At 43.3% G+C, this 22,053-nt stretch overlaps 7 protein-coding genes across 7 annotated transcripts; 3 read left to right on the top strand and 4 right to left on the bottom strand.

The window, feature by feature from the left end:
* Positions 1-362: 362 nt before the first annotated feature.
* O0I10_010173 (uncharacterized protein) lies at positions 363-2,726 on the top strand (the record flags this gene model as incomplete). The annotated part of the gene is made up of 2 exons (XM_058490156.1): positions 363-1,155; positions 1,222-2,726. 2 exons carry the CDS (start codon positions 363-365, stop codon positions 2,724-2,726), a joined length of 2,298 nt encoding a protein of 765 aa, XP_058339139.1.
* A 270-nt stretch (positions 2,727-2,996) lies between these two features.
* Positions 2,997-4,002, top strand: O0I10_010172 (uncharacterized protein; the record flags this gene model as incomplete). The annotated part of the gene is made up of 2 exons (XM_058490155.1): positions 2,997-3,338; positions 3,412-4,002. The coding sequence occupies 2 exons, from the start codon at positions 2,997-2,999 to the stop codon at positions 4,000-4,002; spliced, it is 933 nt and encodes a 310-aa protein (XP_058339138.1).
* Positions 4,003-4,233: 231 nt separating this feature from the next.
* O0I10_010171 (uncharacterized protein) lies at positions 4,234-6,270 on the bottom strand (the record flags this gene model as incomplete). Its single annotated transcript, XM_058490154.1, has 10 exons — positions 4,234-4,273; positions 4,334-4,445; positions 4,504-4,751; positions 4,808-4,949; positions 5,025-5,139; positions 5,197-5,516; positions 5,581-5,692; positions 5,752-5,805; positions 5,881-6,130; positions 6,194-6,270. The coding sequence occupies 10 exons, from the start codon at positions 6,268-6,270 to the stop codon at positions 4,234-4,236; spliced, it is 1,470 nt and encodes a 489-aa protein (XP_058339137.1).
* A 3,208-nt stretch (positions 6,271-9,478) lies between these two features.
* On the bottom strand, positions 9,479-10,343 carry O0I10_010170 (uncharacterized protein; the record flags this gene model as incomplete). The annotated part of the gene is made up of 4 exons (XM_058490153.1): positions 9,479-9,786; positions 9,847-9,921; positions 9,987-10,141; positions 10,207-10,343. The coding sequence occupies 4 exons, from the start codon at positions 10,341-10,343 to the stop codon at positions 9,479-9,481; spliced, it is 675 nt and encodes a 224-aa protein (XP_058339136.1).
* Positions 10,344-10,612: 269 nt separating this feature from the next.
* O0I10_010169 (uncharacterized protein) lies at positions 10,613-12,723 on the bottom strand (the record flags this gene model as incomplete). The annotated part of the gene is made up of 3 exons (XM_058490152.1): positions 10,613-11,169; positions 11,245-11,849; positions 11,909-12,723. 3 exons carry the CDS (start codon positions 12,721-12,723, stop codon positions 10,613-10,615), a joined length of 1,977 nt encoding a protein of 658 aa, XP_058339135.1.
* Positions 12,724-12,867: 144 nt separating this feature from the next.
* Positions 12,868-14,430, bottom strand: O0I10_010168 (uncharacterized protein; the record flags this gene model as incomplete). Its single annotated transcript, XM_058490151.1, has 5 exons — positions 12,868-13,357; positions 13,412-13,655; positions 13,710-13,923; positions 13,994-14,141; positions 14,207-14,430. The coding sequence occupies 5 exons, from the start codon at positions 14,428-14,430 to the stop codon at positions 12,868-12,870; spliced, it is 1,320 nt and encodes a 439-aa protein (XP_058339134.1).
* Positions 14,431-15,238: 808 nt separating this feature from the next.
* Positions 15,239-21,368, top strand: O0I10_010167 (uncharacterized protein; the record flags this gene model as incomplete). Its single annotated transcript, XM_058490150.1, has 11 exons — positions 15,239-15,476; positions 15,532-15,618; positions 15,680-15,960; positions 16,015-16,027; positions 16,083-16,183; positions 16,236-16,397; positions 16,454-16,607; positions 16,668-18,690; positions 18,755-19,919; positions 19,984-21,126; positions 21,195-21,368. 11 exons carry the CDS (start codon positions 15,239-15,241, stop codon positions 21,366-21,368), a joined length of 5,541 nt encoding a protein of 1,846 aa, XP_058339133.1.
* Between the last annotated feature and the right edge of the window lie 685 nt (positions 21,369-22,053).

The raw sequence follows: 22,053 nt of genomic DNA, 5'->3' as shown, positions 1-22,053 counted from the left end.
TTAATTGATTGATCTAATACCATGTTAAACGATGATTGATTATAGGGAGGTGTTATCATTATCCAGTTTTTCTTTGTACAAGGCTTTTGACTCCTTCATTTATTGATTGCAGATTAGACAATAGGCTATGTGAGGGACGTAACGTGTACTTGTTATCCTTATGAATGGGTTGAAAAAAGGTCATGAATGGAAGTGTGTGTATGTGTGTGTACAATTTATAAGGGAGAAAGGGTGGGTGTGAATTATGCAGCGCATTGGCGGGCTTACTTTTTGATCTTATACGCGAAGGAAAGGTACGCTGTCCGGATTCTTTCTCGCTCCACTTTTTGCACTCTTTTGACAGGCATTGCTGTAACAGCACAATGTCTTCGCACAATGCAACAACCAAGAGCTCCATTCCCGGCATTTGTACGCAGGTGCTACAGGAGCATGCTGATCTACTGGATCTTTTGAAACGGCTCGATGATTACGGTGTCGAAGCTGCTGAAGACGGGCGTTATAGATCTGCCGAAGAACTATACACAGACATGTTGCGTGCTATAGACCGGTGCGATTGGTTCTATTTATTGAAGCGAGCAACGATACGTTACTTGGCTGGTAACCATGGTGATGCGCTGGAGGACTTACAACAAGTTATGCGACTTTGCCCGACCGATGTGAATGCCTATTTGTTGGCAGGCCATATTCTTGTGAACCAAGGCCATTTGAAGGAAGCACTCGAGACATATGAAATTGGATGTGCCAATGTGGATGAGCACGATACCAGATACGAAGAACTTTGTTCCGTTGCCAAGGAGACTGGTTGTCAAGTCGACGATGCACCGCAACAACAGCAACAAGAGGTTCCCAAGGCACCCAAGAAAACGCTCCCCTTTGACATTGTATCGCAGATATTTGAGATGGTACCTGTATCCACGCGCATACAACTTGCAGCTACATGCAAAGCTTGGCGTCGTGATTTGCTATCAGGATGGCCTGGCATGTGGCGTTCAATCGAGCTTGATGGTGCAGCCATACGCAACAAGGATGTTGTCTTGTCCAATATCCCCGGCGACAAGGTGCGTGAGGTGAAGTTTGCCATTCGTGAAAAGACCATGATGCGTGATGCTTTGAAGGATATTGTCAAATACAATTGGAACCAGGTGGAGACAATAGGTAAATGTTATTTATCTCATGGAGGTTTTTTTGTTCTTTTGATGGCTAATATCCCTTACTTTGTAGACATCACGGCACAAATGGGAAGTCAACGTGGACTACAAGATCTGATGATGCTGAACGCAACGGCACTCAAGCATATCCGCATATGTCAAATGGCAAGCCATTTTGATAGTACCAGTATTAGTTGGTTGATGGGCATTTTTCAACTTTGTCCTAATCTTGAATCTTTTGTATGTGATATTAGGATCATCATCAATCCCTCTGCTACCACCCCAACATCGCCACACACTGATATCCATTTTGAATCCCCTCTCCATCTCAAACAGCTCTGCCTCATGACGACCTCCTTGACACATATGCTTCCTCAACTGTTGTATCATTGTCCCGATCTTGAAAAACTTACTCTCGATCCCTCAAGTTACATTCATGATCAACGGTGGATGGACCGATTGTTAGATACGCTTGAAGACCGATGTCCAAAGTTATCGAAGCTCGCATTTAAAACATGGATGGACAACAGAGACATCGCTGGAAGCATTATTTCACCTGCTGGTATCGCCTCTAATACCACTACTGTTGGCTTGAGGGAGATTTGCCACGATGTACAACATACAACGACACCCACACGATCATTACGGCGGTTGATCAACAAACACGGCAGCACCCTTTACTCATTCCAAGTCAATATCCACAACACCGCCAGCACATCAACACCGGATGGGAACGAAGATGAATACTCAAGGTCAAGCTATGCAGCATGTTTGATGTTACTTTCACTTGTTCGATCAAACAACCTTTCTAATCTTCATCTTACATTGGATCAAGGCAATACTGACAGCGCCAAGCAACCTGCATTATTAACAGCCATCCAACTCGCATCATTACTTGGATCATTGCAAGCACTGGAGGTGGTGTATTTACGAAGTACGACTGTCAACCATCATGTGGTATTTGAAGCGCTTGCATCCCTTGAACGATTGAGACAACTTGATATCGGCACAATTAATTGGCGTCAATGTTCGATTCGGGGTATCAGGACCTTTTTCAGCCAAGCACGAGCATTGTCAGATGTTACCATCATAGGAGAAGTGGATGACAAGATTTTGTGTGCAGCCCAATACAGCAGCAGCCTTCAGCGTCTTTCATTTGGCAACTACCCTCATCGGATCAGTGAGGAAGGCGTGGCATGTTTTTCAGATTGTATGTTTGAATCCAAGTTGACCCATCTATCCCTCAAGGCTTCCACACGCTACATGGAGTTTAAAGATCTGATGCCATTGATTCGACTTCCTATGCTTTCCAAAGTGGAGTTATTTGATTGCGACATTACAAACGACGAACCAGCATCATCAGGCGCCTTTCAACCCATCTTTCAGTTTATTCGATCTAGCAGGAATGGTGCCATGCTTACAGTAGTCGTGAATGCTCAAGCATATTATTACAACATCTCAATGGTAGGAAAGATTGGCAACAACAATAACAACAGCACCAGCAAAAAGAAGCGGTTTCGAGTTGTCTCTCGTCGCATGTTCTCCCAAGTATCATCCACTGAGTATTATGACATGTAGTTTTAGTAGTAGCAGTAGTAGTAGTGTAGTAGCATAGAGGGGTTATGGTGATTGACATGTCGGGATGTGAATAAAGGTGTCCATGTTGATAAAGAAGGGGGTTGTGTGGTACACGACATCATGGCTGAACCGAAAAATATTCAACACATTCCTTCCTTTTCTACCTAATACTACATAAATCCACCCACACATACACTACCTATACACACATACCCATTCCACCCCCCCTCCTCCCCTCTTCTTCTTCTTCCTGACCAACCAAGGATCACAATGACTCGCCCCAGCTCATTGTCTTCAAACGACTCTTATCAACTTGCTCAGCTGGCGGTACTCGTCATTTCTGGATTAAGGTCTAGCACTGAATCTTGGTCCACTATCGACAAATGCGAAAAGACAACACAACACTGGAACTTGCTCTTCTTTTGCAACCGGCTCATCACAATCACCAAGAGTTCATGTGCTTCCGTACGCCTTGCACTTCTATATCTTTTTCGTTTACGAGTTACGGTTCCCCTTGACAAAGCACCATGGACATGGAAGGATACTCGGCTTTTTACGGTGGTTTTGATGCTTGCGTCTAAATTCTTAGAGGATACAACATACGACTCCAAGGTAGGCTAATTGGTTGGGGGTCATATTATCATGTTGTACAACGATATTAACGTTCTTTCATTGTCACGTTCAGGCATGGGCAGAATATAGCAAGATTCCTTTATCCGATCTCAACAAGGTGGAACGTGAAATGATGTTCATTCTTGACTACAAGCTTCATGTATCACAAGACTACTATCTTGAATGGGTCAAACATTGTGAAATGCTGATGCATGCACAATCTGCAGACGATGCGACAAACGACGACGTATCCAAGCAACACCGCATCAACAAGTCCGAATCATCCATTCATGCATCATCATCACCATCATCACCATCTACTCTTTCACCACTCGTCTCTTCAATGAATGCCATCAGAATCAGCGGAACAAAACGTTCTCATCATTCCATCACTGCTGACGATGATAAAGATGCTTTACCACCTGCATTGAAACGCCAAAGCGTGAAACAACAACAACAACAGCAACCCATCATGCCAAGAAGCAATACAACAACGACAACGACATCTACACCCATCACCAATGAAAAGACACTATCACCAGCAAACAGCCTTGTGAAACGATCGGCATGTGATAGTGCGGTGGCATTACCATCAGCCAAGCGACGTGCACAACATCTTGGTCCTTCTATTACGCAATCACTCCGAATGTTGACTATCGTTTGATACAAGCATTTAGATCACCATCTCGTTCATCATCATTATTATTATCACCATCATCATCATCACCACCATGATGTTGTCTATTCATAGAGGCAATACAATCGCATTCTCTCTCTCTCTCTCTATCACCCTTCCCAAGACGCTACCCTTATTGTATATATCTCTTTCTCTTGCTCTCTTTCTCTCTTTTTTCATCTATCCATTATTGCTGAATTATGTAAAAGGAAATGTCGTTTATTGGTCATATGTCCTTATCCAGTCTGGTACCTCTTTCCTAGCATGGGTAAACAGCAAATCAATTTCTTGCATACAAATAAACATTAAATCTTCATACCTCTTGATTGCTTTTACTGCAAACGTCACATCCTGATCCTTTTCGTTCCTTTTACCATCCAATTCTCTGAGGAAATCATCCACTGGCTGGAAAATGTCAATGACCGGGTATCCTATACATTCAAAAGTTATAAAATCCATCCAATCACCTTGCTTCAGTGTCACTCTTACCATCGTGTGTTTGTGGTTTGAGACCGATTAAATAGCATACAACGTGTAATGATCCAGGTTTCAATGTGCCTGCTCGATAATCACTCTCTTGTTCGAAATTGCCATCCTCAAGAGCCATACGTCCTTGATCCGTTCGATAATGGAATAGCTGTGAATAAACCTTGGTATATGGATGGATCTGGGCCAATTGCGGATTGCCTTCCAACATTTGTAAAAACATGGGGATATTGCATGCCATTTTCCGGATCCTAGATGATGCGTTCATTACTATGATGTCGTCGAATGATTCCATAATCCAAATTACCATGTATCTTTGCTTTTGAGCGTTTCTGCTGTAATGATGATTTGTAGGAAATGGTGGAATCGGTTAAAGAACACCAGCTTGCGAAAGAGTAAATCCAACATAAGATCGGCATCACCCATAGCATACTCTACTATATCACATGCTGTGGAATTGAACGGGGGGGGGGTGGTTGAGTAACAATGAAACAAAAGAACAATGAACGCTACTTTTTACATACCACGCTGAAGCTCTTGCACAATCACCTGCCGCGTTGACTTTGTGACAAAGGGCGCCGCACTGCATACCGGATAGCATGGTGAGACAATCGGCATATATGCATCTTGAAAGTCCGTCTAACCACACTTTGGGTTACAATCGACATTGTGGATCCTTTTGTATATCAACCTTACCATCATTTGATAATCCGGTGACTTGTTCCCAAGAGTCGGAATTGTCTTTGTGAGCATGACAGGGTGACGCCAATCCCATTTTGACCATGTTTTGAAAAAAGCGGATATAAGGGTCTCTGCAGTCATGGGAGCATCCAGATTGGATAACAGGTATGTCTTGAGGAGAAGGAAGGTCCATGTGCTGCCATTCAAGTAGCCAATCTGCTTTCCATAGAGACATCGTTGGTTTGCCCAATACTTGATGACTTGAAGAGCGATTTGAAATGCTGATACATGTTGCCGTCGAACATTGTTCATGATAAATTGTTGTGTCCGTGGACCTATTTTCATTGTCATCCTCCATCAGTCAATGTTCATTTTGATGATTCCCTCCCCAATCATTACCATCCAAACTTGCTACGCATACGGGATCCAAATCATAAAGTAGGTTATCATCCAACAAGTTGATGCCTGCTGGGACTGTGTTGGCCCGGAGATTGGCAAAGGATATGTCGATCTACCGAATACATATGAATGAGCCATCCATTCACGGCCATCGTGATCAACCACACATACTGGAAATCCATCCAAAACAAACTTGATGATAGGTACAGCTGTACGTCGTATGACCTTTACAAAAAAGAAGACATGTATATGTAAGATGATTTATGACAATCTTCTTGTTGATGATGGATGATGACTTACTTCGACGTTGGCAACTCGAGATGTTCTTTTCAATAATTGAGGAAAGATGCTGAAGAATTGTTTTCGGCGTACAGGTGCTGCACCAAGAAAGACTAGATCAATGTCGGCTCCAGTGATATAGCCGCCGAGACCATAGGAACCAAACGGCTGTAGTTGACATTCAAAGTTGTCTCGCTTGACAGAAGAGGTTTGTGTAATGCGCGATATGAGCTCAGGGATCAGGCCACGTAATTGTTGCAATGCACGCGCCCTGAAAGGTGTAACGTTGTCAAATGGCTGTTGTCAAGGCACGTCATGACCTGGTTGCCGTTACCTTCTTTCAGTCTCTTGACGATTTTCAGTAATGTGATGCCGGCTCAAGTAGCTCTGAATGTTTTTGTTGGCATCCATTGACGAGTTCAAGGGAAAATAGAGTGGCAAATGAGCAAGAGGAGAGTAGGCAGGTGGGGGTGGAGGGAATGGTGCTTGGAGGAGAACGTCAACAAAAGTTGAAGGGCGTACCACTATCACCGGAGTTGATCAACATCACTACCACACAAACCACACACACACACTCATACCATAGCATCATCGTCGTTTACAACTTGCCAAATCTGGTGCGTTTTTGCTCTAATAGGATAGCATGTTATGCATGATCCACTCACTAAATCTTGCAGGAGGCAGTAATGATGATTCAATTCGAGACAATCAAATATGGGGAATGAATGAATGATACGAGGCACCAACCAAATTGGCAATTTTGGAAGCACACACAGCTCAACATGGTGTTATCACTTTATGCACGGACCATGTCATTGGGGCTAGAAGCACCTTTTTAAAAACACAACTTGATGTAGCTTGTTCTTTCATTTACATTTCATTGTCAATGGGTCTATGCAAAAGAAAAGAGCGAAAAAGAGAGAGAGGGAGAGAGAGAGAGTGTGTGTGTGTGTGTGAGATATAGGATTTTAGGGTTATTCAAATAGGCGTGTGAATGAGATAACCGATTCGCCCGACTCGCTCTTTTCCTCGATCTCTGTCTACCTATTAATACGTATCACATTGATATGTACAAATGGATATACAGACAATGATGGTGAAGGTATTTACAAGTCATTCCTGGGAATGTTGAATATGTGCGGATGGGAGCTTTGATATAATTGGATGGCTTTATCATTGGCGTTTTTGATTGTTTTGCTGTAGTGTGCATTCCATGCCAACTTCCCCGCTGAACTTGCTCCATTGATATTTTGGCGTTAGATGCAATTTGTGCCATTGGGACAAATTCGCATATGAAGCGCTCTGGGAAAAATCGGGTATTTGAGCCATCTTTCCAGTCTGCTCACACGACATACATCTCCTTGGAGTAAATCCATGATAAGGTGATCCACTTGTAGACCTGATTTAGCTGTTAGATTGTCATTGTCAATACAACCTTCTTGAGGAATTATTACCTGAAACACCAGTGCATGGGTGCGGATAGCCTTTATCTTTGATGGTGCATGGTTAACAAGTTCACAAAACATTGGCAGCCGATAAAACGGACTTTGCTATTTGCACCATGTCAAATGCACCATGTCAACTTCAGCACCGACGTACGTAGACCATGGCACCGTAACCAAAAGATGCATCATGGGAGATAGCTATATCTATCGAAAGTAACAAGGTAGCATGTATGAGTAGTGACTCTTCAAATAACATGATCAGGATTTACCTCATTACAAGAATACAATATCGCAATACAAACGGCAATGAGAGTAGTATGAAAGTAAAGCACTATGAATGACAACAAAGATCAGCGCTTGTTCACAAAGCTTGCGAGGAATGGGCATACGTACAAAGTCTTGGAAATTATGGCCTTGTAAGCAATCAAAGAAGAAGGAGGAGAGAGGACAGAGACGTGTGGGAGTAGGATGGGTGGCGACAACATCCTTTTATTGTGCATTGTTGGCGTGGGTATTTGTCTGTTGGGGATAATGGATCGATAAATTGACGCATATGAGCTGATAAAGTGATGAGGGCGCATATACCAGGATTAAGCCTGAAGGGCCTAGGTCTAATGTTGTGTATGCATACATCGTCTAAATTAGGGCGGGTGATCTATCAATGAAATCAATCACTTGTACGCCTAATGCAGGTGATGTAATCTATCAAGAAAATCAATTACTTGCACGCCTAATGCACATCCCCGTTATTAAAAAGGTGTCTTACCATGATGTTGTCAACCTACTTTCAATATTGGTATGCCTGTTCGGTAAGCAGCGAGAATGATCGGATCGCCTTTGATATCAGCAGCCAATCCCATGGCATTGCGCAATTGTGCTTCCAATAAAGGATGGTGCAAGCGACATGGTGCAAATAGCAAAGCCCGATAAAGCTTTCAAGTCAATCAAAAATGCGAACAAGCTTGAACGATCGGAGTTATAGGAGTGTTGCCATGGTTCTGGGAACACATAAAAGCGCCACGTAATCCTCTCTTGTCCTTGTTTCCTTGCGCAGCTGGTTGTTCACTCGTGAAGTTGCAGTTGTTTTGGTTGCTTGGGTGTTTAGTTTACTATTAGCCAGGCTTCAATCCAATTGCCCCTCGTTGCTGTATACATTGGAACAGCGATGGGGCTGGTTGCTATATACTCAGAGGCGCTTGGGTCTTTGGACGATTGGTTGTTCATTCGTGAAGTTGCAGTTGTTTTGGTTGCTTGGGTCTTTAGTTTACTATTAGCCAGGCTTCAATCCAATTGCCCCTCATTGCTGTATACATTGGAACAGTGATGGGGCCGGTTGTTCATACTCCCATAGGCATATTCGAGGCTCTTCCTCAATGTGTCGGGTGCCACGAGTTAGATTCCATTACACTTTTTTTTTCTCTTCTATTATCGCCTTCATGGTGCATCCACTCGGGCTTTTTTATACGACAGCTGCTTCCTCTCTGGCTTTGTAGACTATATCGATATAGCAATAAACAGTCTCTTGTCTCTCGTCTATGGAGTTTATTGTGGTGGTAGCTCATTTAATGCTGTAATTTGTCGTGTGAGAGTATATTTTCATCGAGAAGAGAAGAGACATGATCATGTATGTCATCGTAGCAGTCGATAGCTTCCTGATAAGAATCGAAAGCGAAGATCAAGACTCCAAAGGCGATATAATGAGGATAGCGAGATTCGATAGAGAAAAAGGAGGGATCACAGTGAAGAGCAACGTGATGGTCGAAGACATAGGCTTGATAATGATGAATCGCTCGTCTGTTGGTCCATCGCTCTTCTTTCTCACTCACTTTTGCATCACGTAGCACAAACCCCGATTGAAAAAAGGTCTTTGATGTTCGATGAAATGCCTGAGATGGAGTAAAAGAGTAACTTGATAAGACCAATTGTCTTCTCTTTCTTGTTCTCTAGAGCAATTTTCGGGCCGTCCCGTTTTGATTCTCCTTGGCATTTTTCCCTCCCTATATACATTCATGTCACTTGCAATCCTAATATTCAGTTGTGTAACAATAAAGACGCGTTGAATGAAAAACGAACTAAAATGTATTATTATTGTTGACCAAGACAAATGCTACTAGTACAGGGTTTGCTTGCTGTCAAGGTGAATAGGATTGAGATCGCACAAGGCTAGTCTTGTTTTAGACCATGGCAATGGCAGCAGCACCGGCAACAACAAGAGCAGCCATAGCAGCAGGTTGCGACTTGATAGCAGCACTTTCATCGGTTTGTTCAGCATCACCAGCGGAAGAGGAGGCGGATTCACTAGCTGATTGTGAGGAGCTGGCACCTGAAGAAGCAGCTGAGGAGCTTGAAGCAGCAGAGGATGACGCGGCTTCCGAGGTGCTTGAGGCAACAGCCGATGAAGAAGCGGCAGAGGATTCAGCAGCTGTGCTGCTAGCTGCTGCAGAGCTGCTTGCACCAGATTCAGCAGCGGATGATGTCGGGGCTATTATGAAAGAGAATTAATATACATACAACAATAGAGATTTTTAACCTCACAACTTACAAGTGCCATTGCCACCTTCAATGGTGAATTGAGGGCTATAAGCAACATCAGCACCATCACCAAAGATCAAAGCATCTATTACATGAATCATGTTGTACGTGGTTAGATGAGTTGTAATTCCTCTTTTTTGGTATACTTACAATCAGTGCCAGGTTGGATATCGGAAGGAACAGACCAAGTGTACTCGCCAGAATCAGCATCGACATCAGTGGCAATCACATTAAGGTGGTTAAGATTGGATGGGTCACCGTTGGCAAGTTCAATTTGGGAGATGGTATCCACATTGGCATTGATCCTTGAGGGAGGATGATAATGACCATGAATATCTTTTTTTTTTCAAGCATGGAATTTTCCACTTACCAGCTGATACGAGCATCCTCACCAGCCTTGAAAACGGTACCAGATGTGGGGGAAGTGACCGAAACAATGCCTACTTGTCCCTGAGCGGAGACAACGGTAAAGGCCAAAGCGGCAATGGCAGCGACAATAGACTTCATGATAAGAGGATGTGTGGGTGGGTGGGAACTTGCAATGCCTAAAGCACAAAGGAAAGGAAAAAGCAGTGAATGGCAGTGTTCCTTGCGAGGATCTCTCTTAAATTCTGGTTTCACTTGGTGGTGCACCCGTTGTGTAACATAATAGTATTCACTGTAACCGTACCCATCCAATGTTGTCTGAATTCGGACATGTGTACGCGGACACACAAAGACACAATCATATGCATTCCACACATTGCACTTGTTTGAAAATGTACGACATTTCCTTTTTATTGTGAGGATGAAGCAGCAGCAGGAGCAGGAGTAGGGGTAGTCGTAGTAGTAGTAGAAGAAGATGAAGGTGCAGCTTTACTATCTTCCATCACATTGTCGTAAGCTTGTTTGTAGTCAGCGGCGTGAATTGTGCCAAACTCGGTATCAACATCAGACCCATTTTCTGGACCCTTCAAGGCTTGTTTCAAAACATCCCAAGCGCCTCGAGTCAATTGTCGTGTTTTTTGATCCACCACGTCCTTCAAATCCAGATCATCCACAAAGTCCCATAAGCTACGAATGTATGCCTCGCCTCGATCATCGCCATACAATGGATAAATGTAACAAGCATCTTGTGCTGTATAGAATGCACCTGGTGTCTCTTGGCCTAGCGCTGTGAATGCACCATAGTCACAAAAGTTGGCAGGATGGATGAAATGCTTGTTGCTCGACCATTCGTCATATGTGTTACGATTGGTGAAGAAAGCGGAGGGTAAAGCTTGTAAGTTTGTGGTCGTAATCTCAGGTAAATATGCAAAGTGGCGCTCTTGTGGGATAAGCATCGAGACGTCCGCTGTTTTATACATAAATAGCAAAATGGACTTAGTACAAAAGAATACATCTATACTTGTTTAATACAACAACTTACCTCCACCAATCGACACCAAAGATCCATCAGGGCTATAAACAACCCCGGCATCCGTCACCTTTTTCTTTTTCTTTTTGGTTGTGCTGCTGCTCTTGGTTGGCGTCACTGCTCTTGAACTGCCCACATCGTCAAGCATAGGTCGACTTGCTTTCCGTGAAGGTGCTGCTGCTGAATAGCTGCTGGTATTATCGAGTCCAAGGATATCCACTTCTTCTTCCATCTTTACATTCGAGTCCTTGCGTGATACTGATACGCTGGATAATCGTCGTGGTGACCAACCATGTTGCTCTGTATAAGGTGTTGTGTTGTCTTGTTGCTGGGGTGAGCCATAAACGATTGTCTTTGCGGCTTTGTCGATCGCTTTGATGGCATAATCTTCAATTCGGTCGGCTTGCTTGGCGTAGATTGTGTGTGGTGCATTGTAGGTGCGAGAGTTTCTAGTGATAAGCAGCACATCTTGCTTAAAGCTTTCCAAATCTTCATAGCTGCCATTCTCAAGCTTTTGGCTCATGGTAGAAAAATCCATTGGGTTCTTGATGATATCCAAATAGTCCTGAACAAGTGTGGTATCCACAGGATAATGGAAGATGCCATATGAATCTTTCCTATAAGAGATGCAAGGAATAAGTAAATGCACCTTCAACGATGCCAAGATACAACTTACTTTATAAATGAATCAAGAAGCTTGCTGCATACAGTCTTCAAATCTTTCTTGGGCTGATCAACAATACGTGGTTCAGGCTTGGGTTGTGTCTTATTCTTTGCTGGTCGTCCTCGTTTCTTTGGCGCAGCTTTGGTTGTTGATGATGCGTTTGATAGCGTCCTGCTCTTTTTGTGTCGTCCATTGGATGTGCTGGTAGGATGTATCACGTGATCCATTGATTCAGTCTTTACGTATCCATGCTCATCATGCGTTTCGGTTGCCATATGATAATCGGTTGGATGTACTGTGCTCGTGTGTTGCTGTGGATACATATCCTCTTCCATGTTGCCACCATGATAATCATCGTGATCATTGTCATTGTTGTTGTTGTTGTCGTTCTCTTCCTCTTCTTGGATCATTGAAAAAGGTCGTTTGCCACCATAATAGGCGTGTTGTTGTTGTTGTTGATCATCCATTGTTTCAAGGTCGCTGGTGTTTGATCGGTGGTTGTATACATCGCTATCCATATCATAATGGTGCGTAAGGCTGCTGTTATCATCATCATCCGTGCCTTGGCTTCTCTTTTTACGCTTCTTGTGAGAACGCTTCTTCTTATCCTTGCTCTTGTGCTTCTTCTTTTTGCGATGGCTGCTATCGTCGTCGGAATCAGCTGGAGGTGGTGGAACATTAACGGTGGACGCTGAAGATGCTGTCGCATTGAGACGTAGTTTCAGTTTGATTCTTGGAGCAGAAGCGCTTGCTGAAGCACTACTTTCAGCTTGCTGTTGTTTGGTGTCATCGTCTGAAAGGTCTGAACGATCAGAGTAATCCGACATTGCCAATGCTGAGAGATAAGTGGAGTCAACCTGCCGGCAGCTTCGTATCACAGTCACCTCAGACCAAATTGGGTTTCATTCAAGTGTGTAACACCGCCGGCTACCTTCCCTTTCATGCAATATTACACGTAGTAGTTTTATTTTCTAATATACATATTGGACAAGCTTGTATCGAATAAAGAATGCAAGTAAACTACACAAGATTTGAATGAATAGTACAGCTCTTGTAGTATTACGCTCGGTCATTGGGCCGAATCTTGATAGAACCAGGTTGATGATGGTGAGGTTGTTGCACTCCAATATCCTTCCTTGATCATCTCTTCGAATCACTTTGACCAATCCAAGCACATAGAGTATCTTCAATGCACATGATCCTAATCTTGATATCGGCTTCTTATCAAAGGTCACTGTACTACATTCGAGCTTTCCAGTGGTTGGATTAAAGTGCGGCATGCGATGTCTTGGGCATTCGATCAATCGAAAGAGCTGTGGGCACGAATATAAAAAGTTGAAGATTTGAGGAATGAAAAAGAGGACCAATGTTTTGGAGAAATGGCCCAGGATACCGACTACTGCAAATGTCATGCCGGCGAAATAGCAGTACGTATCCCCTACAAACAATCGAGCAGGGAACCTTTTTCGCTCCTTGTCAGCTTATAGTCCATAAACAACCACTGGGAAAACTTACCAATTATGCCACAAGAGCGCACTCGTCACCCCAATGAAAGGCAACATGAAATAAAGACTGAATAAATGAGCCTCGACGCTCGCCTTGTTTGAATTGTTGAATAGAAAGAGCAAATCATTGACGAGGACTGAAATCGCAATCACGAGTGCTTGACCAGCTTCGATCCCATTGATGCCTGCAAGGATATTGATGGTATGGGTGCAAAATACAACGAGCATCAACATGTATACATAGTATAATACACCTAATCATAAAGTAAGCGAAGGATACCTTGCATAGGAAATGGTGTCGGACTTACCAAGATCGACGAGATCACCTAGCAATGGTCGCAGTTGCAAGGGCATGACAACGTGTGTAACGCCAAAGTTGGTATAATAAAAGATCAACAATGGAATACTGGCTACAGCTGGAAACCATATCTTGTACCGCCATCGTACATCTAGGATATCATCTGCAAACCCCAAGAGGACCATGGATTGAATTGCAAGCACAGCCGAGAGGAATTCACCAAGCTAGATACATGATCATGTTTCATTGTTGTTGAGAAGATAAAGAGATACACAATACAATAAAGATACATACCTTGTGATAGGGAAAAGTACCAATCATGGGATCATCTTCATGCAATAAACGCGCTTCACCGTCAAACCACCCTATAAAGGGAAAGGGCATAAAGCAGAACATGGTGATCAAATAAATGACAGCTGTTGGAAATCCCATGGCTTCAGCTCTAGCAATTGAGTATCAGCAACACCATCGATATCTATGGCGGCCTTCAAGGATTACCATACTCACATGACTGGACGACTTCGTTTAAGCACATCGATGCCCGAGAGTTTTGCATTCAAGAATGGTTGTCGTAGCCGTGGTAATGTCTTCCAGGTCATGAACGCGGCGAGACATGAGAATGCGACCGAGATGTAGACAGTGTCCGGTGGTCCTGTCCTTGCTACAGCAACTGCTGCACCCGCTGTAACAGGTAAAGCTCCAAAAGACAGTAGCTGCCTCGTCTTGTACATGGATGCGAAAAGCTAAAGATATGAATTGGCATCATTGAATGTGGAGCGGGATAAAAACACCCACTCACTATCCAATTATAGGCAGCCAATGAATGCTCCTCTGCCAATGCACTTACATCACGTGTATTCTCTTTGCATGGTAAGCAAGGATACGTACCTCCAATTCAAAGCACTCATTTGTTTTTAGTACTAGATGAACCACTAGCTATTCATTTAATGAGTCGTGCATTATCATGCGTAGTTAGTATGGGGTATAGTCGTGTGGATAGAAGGGGAAAGTAAGCTACTTTACAGTATAAAGTCTTTTACAATCATCATGTTGCATTATGAAGTAGTCTTATTATATCATTTATTACTGGGTTTTCATGATCCAATATCATCAACGAGGTATAATTGAACAAAAATAACCATCAACGTGGTTCAATCTAGGTACAGAAACGATGCACGCATGATTCCCTAATATCCAAGTTATTTGTGTAATGTTGCCTCTTTATACTGAAAGGATAATAAAGGAAGATTCGTTGTGAAGATTGTCCTGCTGAAACGACTCTTACGCGGAGTGTATCATGAATTACCATGTTGAAAGGGCAACCTATCTTATCCCTCGCCCCGTCACGCGAGCATCTCTCTCTCTCTTTCTTTCATTCTTTCCAGCCTGACACACACACACACGCACACACAACACATACATAATATATTATATCCTCACTATACTTATCGAGACATCCTTCAACACGCTCTCGTATACGTGTCATATACCTGATTCACTTTCCACGACACTTGCTCGTCGCCACTACTTCATCTTGTCATGTCTTCCCACAATGCTCCAACAAACGGACGTGCCAATCAACCCAAAAAGAGAAACCCGATCCCTTACCCAAGAGGTGGCCGACACATTGGAGACAGCTTTTTTATGCACTCCCATGCACAACCCACAACCACCAATGCAGCTGCTCCAACAACGGGAATTCATCCATTAGCAGCTGTGCATCACAAACGAACCGGCTCGGCTGAATATGACAATGGCGCACCAAGTCTACACTATCGTAAGAGTCACCCGTATCTCCTGCTGATAGGATGCTTATATATTCATTCTCTTAGCAACAGCAACGGATGCAAGTCAAATGTCAGGTTATTCGCATCCAAAGGACAAGAAAAAGACTTTATTTCGGTTTGGAAAGAAAAAAGGTATGGTAAAAGAAAGGCACTTCATCATCGATGTTGTATCTAAGGGTTCAATGTGTAATAGCGCCACCGAATGCTTCTTCATCCTCTGCTTTACAATCCAATGCATCATCAGTATCACTCAGCAGCCATCATCCATACAAGCAAGGAACGGAGTATGAAAATCGACATCCACATCCGCTCGATGCTTTAGGAATTGATGACCCAGGTCGAAGAAGCCCTTATGGTACTCAGACTGTACGCAAAAAGTCATCAGGCTCCTATACATCACGAAAGGGAAAAGATCGGGAAAGATCGGATGGTGGCAGTAGTATCATTCAATCCAATAGTGGGTCACGTGGAAAGGTATGTTTTGGATGATGAAATATGGAGATCTTTGTGTACTGATTTTGTCAATAGAACAACTTTGATTGTAAGTCAGCGTCGGTGCGTATCATCCAAATATGCTTATCTCAAATGTCGTCTAGTATACATTGACCAAGACTTTGCTTCTATGGAAGGCATCGTTAATCCATCATATCAAGGCATGCAGCATCCATATCGAAAGAACATGTATCCATTGCCACAGGTAAGAACGTTGATTGAGGCTATGACAAAAAAGTATTCATTTGTGGATAAAGAATCAGGATCCAAATGAGCATTGGGAGGCACCGGATAGTTGGGGAGTACAACAACCAGGAGGACCACCATCTCAGGAACCACACCTCTTTGATAATGAAGCGACCGAATATGATGATTACTCAGCCATGGAACCACGCAATTATGATGTCCAAAGGAAGAATGTAAGTTGAATCATGGATGATGGATGAAAAACAAGGTTCCTCATACAAGCTACTAGTATTGTATTCGAATATTCCGCACCGATGGCACATTTACGACCTTGCAACTACCGCTTGATATTACCACTGCCGACATCGTTCAAAGATTGGCCGCAAAGTTCTTTATGCATGATCAGAGCAAACTTTGTTTGACGCTCAAACGTCATAATCTAGGTATGTGTATACATGATGGGATGGGCACCAAAGACAATATACTTATTATGTATACTTTAGAGCGTGTTTTACAACTATCTGAAAGGCCATTGCAGATCCAAAAGACGTTGTTTGAGTACATGGGATATTCCGAGCAAGACAATATTGCAGATGTTGGCAGAGAAGACAACTCGTATCTTCTACGATTCATATTTGGACCCAACGTACCGCACACCATTCCTGAAGATGTGGATTACAGTGAACAGCAGCATATCGATTTACAGGCACGCAATCTTCCAGCTATACCAGTATCATTGTACAAATACGCATCACGAATCGTTTCATTGGATCTATCGAAAAACCTGCAAATGGATATCCCTGTCGACTTTATTCATAATTGTCGACACCTTAAGCAACTTTGGCTGGCCAACAATGATTATGTCACCATTCCACAATCCATACATTATGTGCGTGACCTTGAACATCTCAACATTTCCGGCAATCGATTACGAGACTTACAGCATGCTCGATTGGAAGAGATCACGGGATTAAAGACACTACGCGTATACAACAATTGTTTATCTCAAATACCACGCTCATTTGGAACATTCAAGCAATTATCGATGCTCTTCATGTCCAACAATGATTTCACCACATTTCCAGAAGCCATTTGTGATATTGTCAGCCTTCAATTTCTTGATATCAGCTTCAACAAAGTACAAGAATTCCCTGATGAGATCGGCAATCTTGTCAACCTTACACGACTCTTTGCAATCGCCAATCGATTATCTGGTAGTCTTCCACAGAGCTTTGCCAAATTGGAGAAGCTGCAGGAATTGGATATTCGGCAAAATCATATCAACAACTTTGATGTCCTTTGTGGTTTACCCAAGTTGGAAATCCTCTTTGCTGATTATAATGCCGTGAGCATTGTGGCATGCCGATTCAAGAGTTTACGACAGCTCAAGATGACCAAGAACCAATTGACTCAATTCAACATCATTGGGGATACTGCTCGACGCCCTTCGATGGATCACACCATGACACCATTATCACAGCCAATCAGCACCGATCAGCAATGCACCATGTTGACCGATTTGAATATCTCGAGTTGTATGCTCTCATCATTGCCTGAAGATCTCTTTTACGGGATGCCCAATGTGGAAAAGTTGATCCTCGACAATAACACCTTGAGCTTTATTCCTTCGAGTATTGGTGCATTACGCAAATTGGTAGAACTCTCAGTGCAGGACAACATTCTTGACAGCCTACCAGCCGAGATTTCAAAGTTGAGCGAGCTCAAGGTGCTGGATGCACAAAAGAACAATCTCAAGTTTTTGCCACCCGAGATATGGTTATGCCCATCCTTGCATGAACTCAATTGCTCTTCCAATCTGCTGGAGACGTTTCCAAAACCATTCACAGCATCCGGTGTAGCATTGCATCTTCCTATGGCATCACAAGGCGAGGGTTCCATGGTTCCTAATGCAACATTGGAAAACGTCCTACCTAAACCCTTGGGTGGACATGCTGGACAAGGCGTTGTACCAGGTCGTGGTGGTGGTGGTGGCGGTGGTGGATCCAAAGACAATAGTGGTGTTACTCGAGGAGGAGGAGGTGGTGGTGGTGACACAAGTATTATGCAACAAGAAAATGCAGGCCCTGCAGCTGGTATGCAGTCCTCACCCAACTTCAATCCTCCTTCTTTCTTTGCAAGTCCACATAACCACCCACCTCCTCTTTCGCTGTCATTACGCAAGCTATTCCTCGGTGATAATCGCCTTGGCAACGAGATTTGGGCTCCTCTCATGATGTTTTTGGAGTTGCGTACTTTGAATCTTTCTTTCAATGATTTGGATGAAATCCCACCTGAACATCTTTGCCATCAACACCTTTACGAGTTATATCTTTCGGGAAATCATCTCACCTCCTTGCCGGCAGACGACATTGAAAAGTTGAGCTACCTACGTGTATTGGCTGTCAATGGAAACAAGCTTCAGACGCTTCCTGCTGAGATTGGCAAGTTACGCAAGTTGTTGGTCCTCGATGTGGGAAGCAATGTTTTAAAGTACAATATTGCCAATTGGCCGTATGATTGGAATTGGTATGTGTATTGTGGTATTGTGATGCTTTGGAAGTAGAGGTATTAATAATGTTTTTTCCTTTAGGAACTGGAATCTTAGCCTCAAGTTTTTGAATCTATCAGGAAACAAACGTCTAGCGATCAAAAAAACCCATCCAGAGCTTCATGGTCCCAAGGAAAAGGATTTGGCAGATTTTGGTGCATTGACTCGATTAAGGATGCTGGGTTTGATGGACCTTACGATTCTTGGAGTGGTGACACCTGAAGAAACCCAAGATCGACGTGTGCGTACATCCCTTTCAGAGGTGAACAATATGGCCTATGGTGTTGCTGATTGGCTGGGATCCAATGAGCATCTGAGTACTTGGGATTTGGTCATGCCACGATTTCGTAACAGCGACGATGAATGCGTCTTTGGCTTGTTTGATGGTCGAAAGAGCTCAAGAACGGGTTGCAAGCTTACAAAGTACTTGAATGATCAGCTCACAACGCATTTGGAAACGGAGCTGCGAAAGTTGAAGAATGATGATACCGTTGTCAGTGCTATGCGTCGTGCGTTTTTGTCTTTGGAAAAAGGACTTGGTACTGAACTCATGGATGAAAAGGATGCTGGTGCATCTGCCGTGGTGTGCTACGTGGCTGGTACCAAGTTGTATGTGGCGAATGTCGGTGATGCTATGGCGGTGATATCTCGTAACAATGGACAAGCATTCGAGATTACGCATAAGCACATTTCTCTCAATCCAAGTGAGATCTCTCGTATCCGTGCTGCTGGCGGCTATGTTTCCCACACTGGCAAACTGAACAATGAGCTCAAGGTCTCAAGAGGATTTGGTTATTTTGATTTGATCCCCGTTGTTAACGCCAACCCCTACGTCGCCACCATTGAACTCACCGAAAATGACGAATTTGTCATTATGGCATCACCAGGCTTATGGGAACGGATGAGCTATCAAACAGCCGTGGATGTCGCACGCACTGAAAAGGACGACCTTATGGCAGCAGCCCAAAAGCTACGCGATTTTGCTATCACCTATGGTGCTGAACGTGATCTTATGGTGATGGTGATTGGTGTTGGTGACTTGTTTGACAAGCGTGATAAGCGAGGTCGTATCATGCGTGGCCTTGGTCGTGGTGGAACAGGCGTGGATACTGCAGGCATTCTTTTGGATGATGTACCATTGGCTCCTACTGGTATGCTCACTGGCAAACTCAAACGTCGTGGCAAAGAAGAAGGTCCAGGTGATTCGGTAAGTTGGAAAAGATCAATGATAAAGGTAAACAACATGTTGACAAATTGTTTTATTTTTTTAGACATTGGCTCGTTTGGATCGTGAGGTGCCTCCACCCATCAATCAGGTCGCTTTGGTGTTTACGGATATCAAGAGCTCTACATTGTTATGGGAAACACAGCCTGAAAACATGCGATCGGCCATCAAGATACATGATGCAGTCATGCGGAGAACTTTGCGAAGTGTGGGTGGCTATGAAGTTAAGACCGAAGGCGATGCATTTATGGTATGCTTTCAAAACATCACTGCTGCCTTGCTATGGTGCTTCACTGTACAATTACAACTACTCGAAGCGGATTGGCCGGCTGGTATCTTATCCAGTGAAGAATGTCGTGAAATTGAAAAGGATTCGGTTACCATTTATCGAGGTTTATCGGTACGCATGGGCATTCATTGGGGTACACCCGTATTTGAACGCAACCCAATCACCAGCCGTATGGATTATTTTGGCCCTGTGGTGAACAAAGCAAGTCGTATCTGTAATGCTGCTGATGGTGGGCAAATTTGTGTCTCTTCGGATGTGGTGGCAGCGCTACGCAACTTCCCTGGTGTATTGGATGACGATACGCTTGGCTTGGATGACAAGGCCATGTCGACAGGCAACTATCTTATCAACCGTGACATCCAACAATTGAAACGCTTGGGATTTAGAGTGATGGAATTGGGCATGCGTCGTCTTAAAGGCTTGGAAACACCTGAGATGCTCAGCTTCGTTTATCCAAAGCAACTTGAAGGTCGTATGGAACGGGATCAATTGCAAGAACCTCCTGCTGTGCCATCTCCTGCCAGTGTACCTGTTATCAACAGCCCATCACCATCACCCCATTTGAATCCAGAGACACGTAGCATTTCGCCTCATACGGACATCCAAGAGCGAGCCTCTTCTGATATGGGTCAACCTGGTCTAAACAAAAAGGGAACAAATGCGATTCGTGTTATTGATCCTACGCTTGTTCATTCGCTATGCACGCTTGCTCTTCGATTGGAAAACTTGACAACAGAACAACTCTTTGGCCAACCATCAAACAAGCAACTCGTCAAAGCCAATCCAATGTCGAAAGCTGCAACAGGCAAAATTCAACGTTTACTTGAGAGACATATCATGAATGATGCCACGGATGAGGAGCTTGTTACACTTATGGAGAACTTTGTTGCTCGTTTGGAGGTAAAGTTATCAGTCGTCTATGCGTGGAAAAAGAGAGAGAAAAGACTCATGTGTTGATTGGATTATAGAATGCTGTATCTGCACTTTATTTACAAAAGGTTGGACACTTTGCCAATGTATTGGAGAAGCTTGGTGAAGCAATCGATCTTGATTCTATGCACATTTTGCGTGCTTTACAAATGTATTCTGAAGTTGCTCGGTTGACTGAAACGCCCGCTGGTCTGGCTTCTTCCTTCCGGTAATCCATTTGCATATCCATTTAATATTATTGTATATCCTCCTCGCTACTCTTTTTTTTCCCAATCCAATATTCTCACTCTCACACGCCCATTACCCATTTACATATGCACTTCCCGCAACACAATCATTTCCAAAAGCATTCATCGTAATAGTAATACCAGCAATGCCGATCATTGCCACAAATTTATCAACCCTCCTAGCAGAGTACTAGTACATTGTAATAGCTATGGTCTAGAATGATGTTAATTTATACAAGCAATATTATCCATAGTTGTTTCATCTTCACTTTTTCTATCAGTCCTTTGTTAATCGCGCTACTACTACTACTACTACTTTTTCATGTGGTATCACAAGATGCAACTACATTCGATCATCATCATCTCTTACATACTTTGCTTGCCTACATACATGATCCATCGCTACACATGCCAGTATGTAAAAGAATGCATTATCTTTCGTATGTGTATGTGCGCGTGTGCATGTGCTGACACTGTCATTTGGGGGAATAATATCGTATCTCTAAAAAAGAACCCCTTAAAGAAATGCGAAACCCACATCTGTATTTGAAACAAATATGCATGTGGCTGCATGACGACCTGATGTGGCAATACATGCAAAGGGAAGCTTGATCTTACATGTGGACATTGTTACAGCTCTTCTTTCTTTCTCTCTCTTTCTTCTTTCTCC

This window comes from Lichtheimia ornata, assembly GCF_029851405.1.
Source record: "Lichtheimia ornata isolate CBS 291.66 chromosome Unknown scaffold00065, whole genome shotgun sequence".
NCBI lineage: Eukaryota > Fungi > Mucoromycota > Mucoromycetes > Mucorales > Lichtheimiaceae > Lichtheimia > Lichtheimia ornata.
This window is presented reverse-complemented; position numbering and strand designations above follow the sequence as displayed.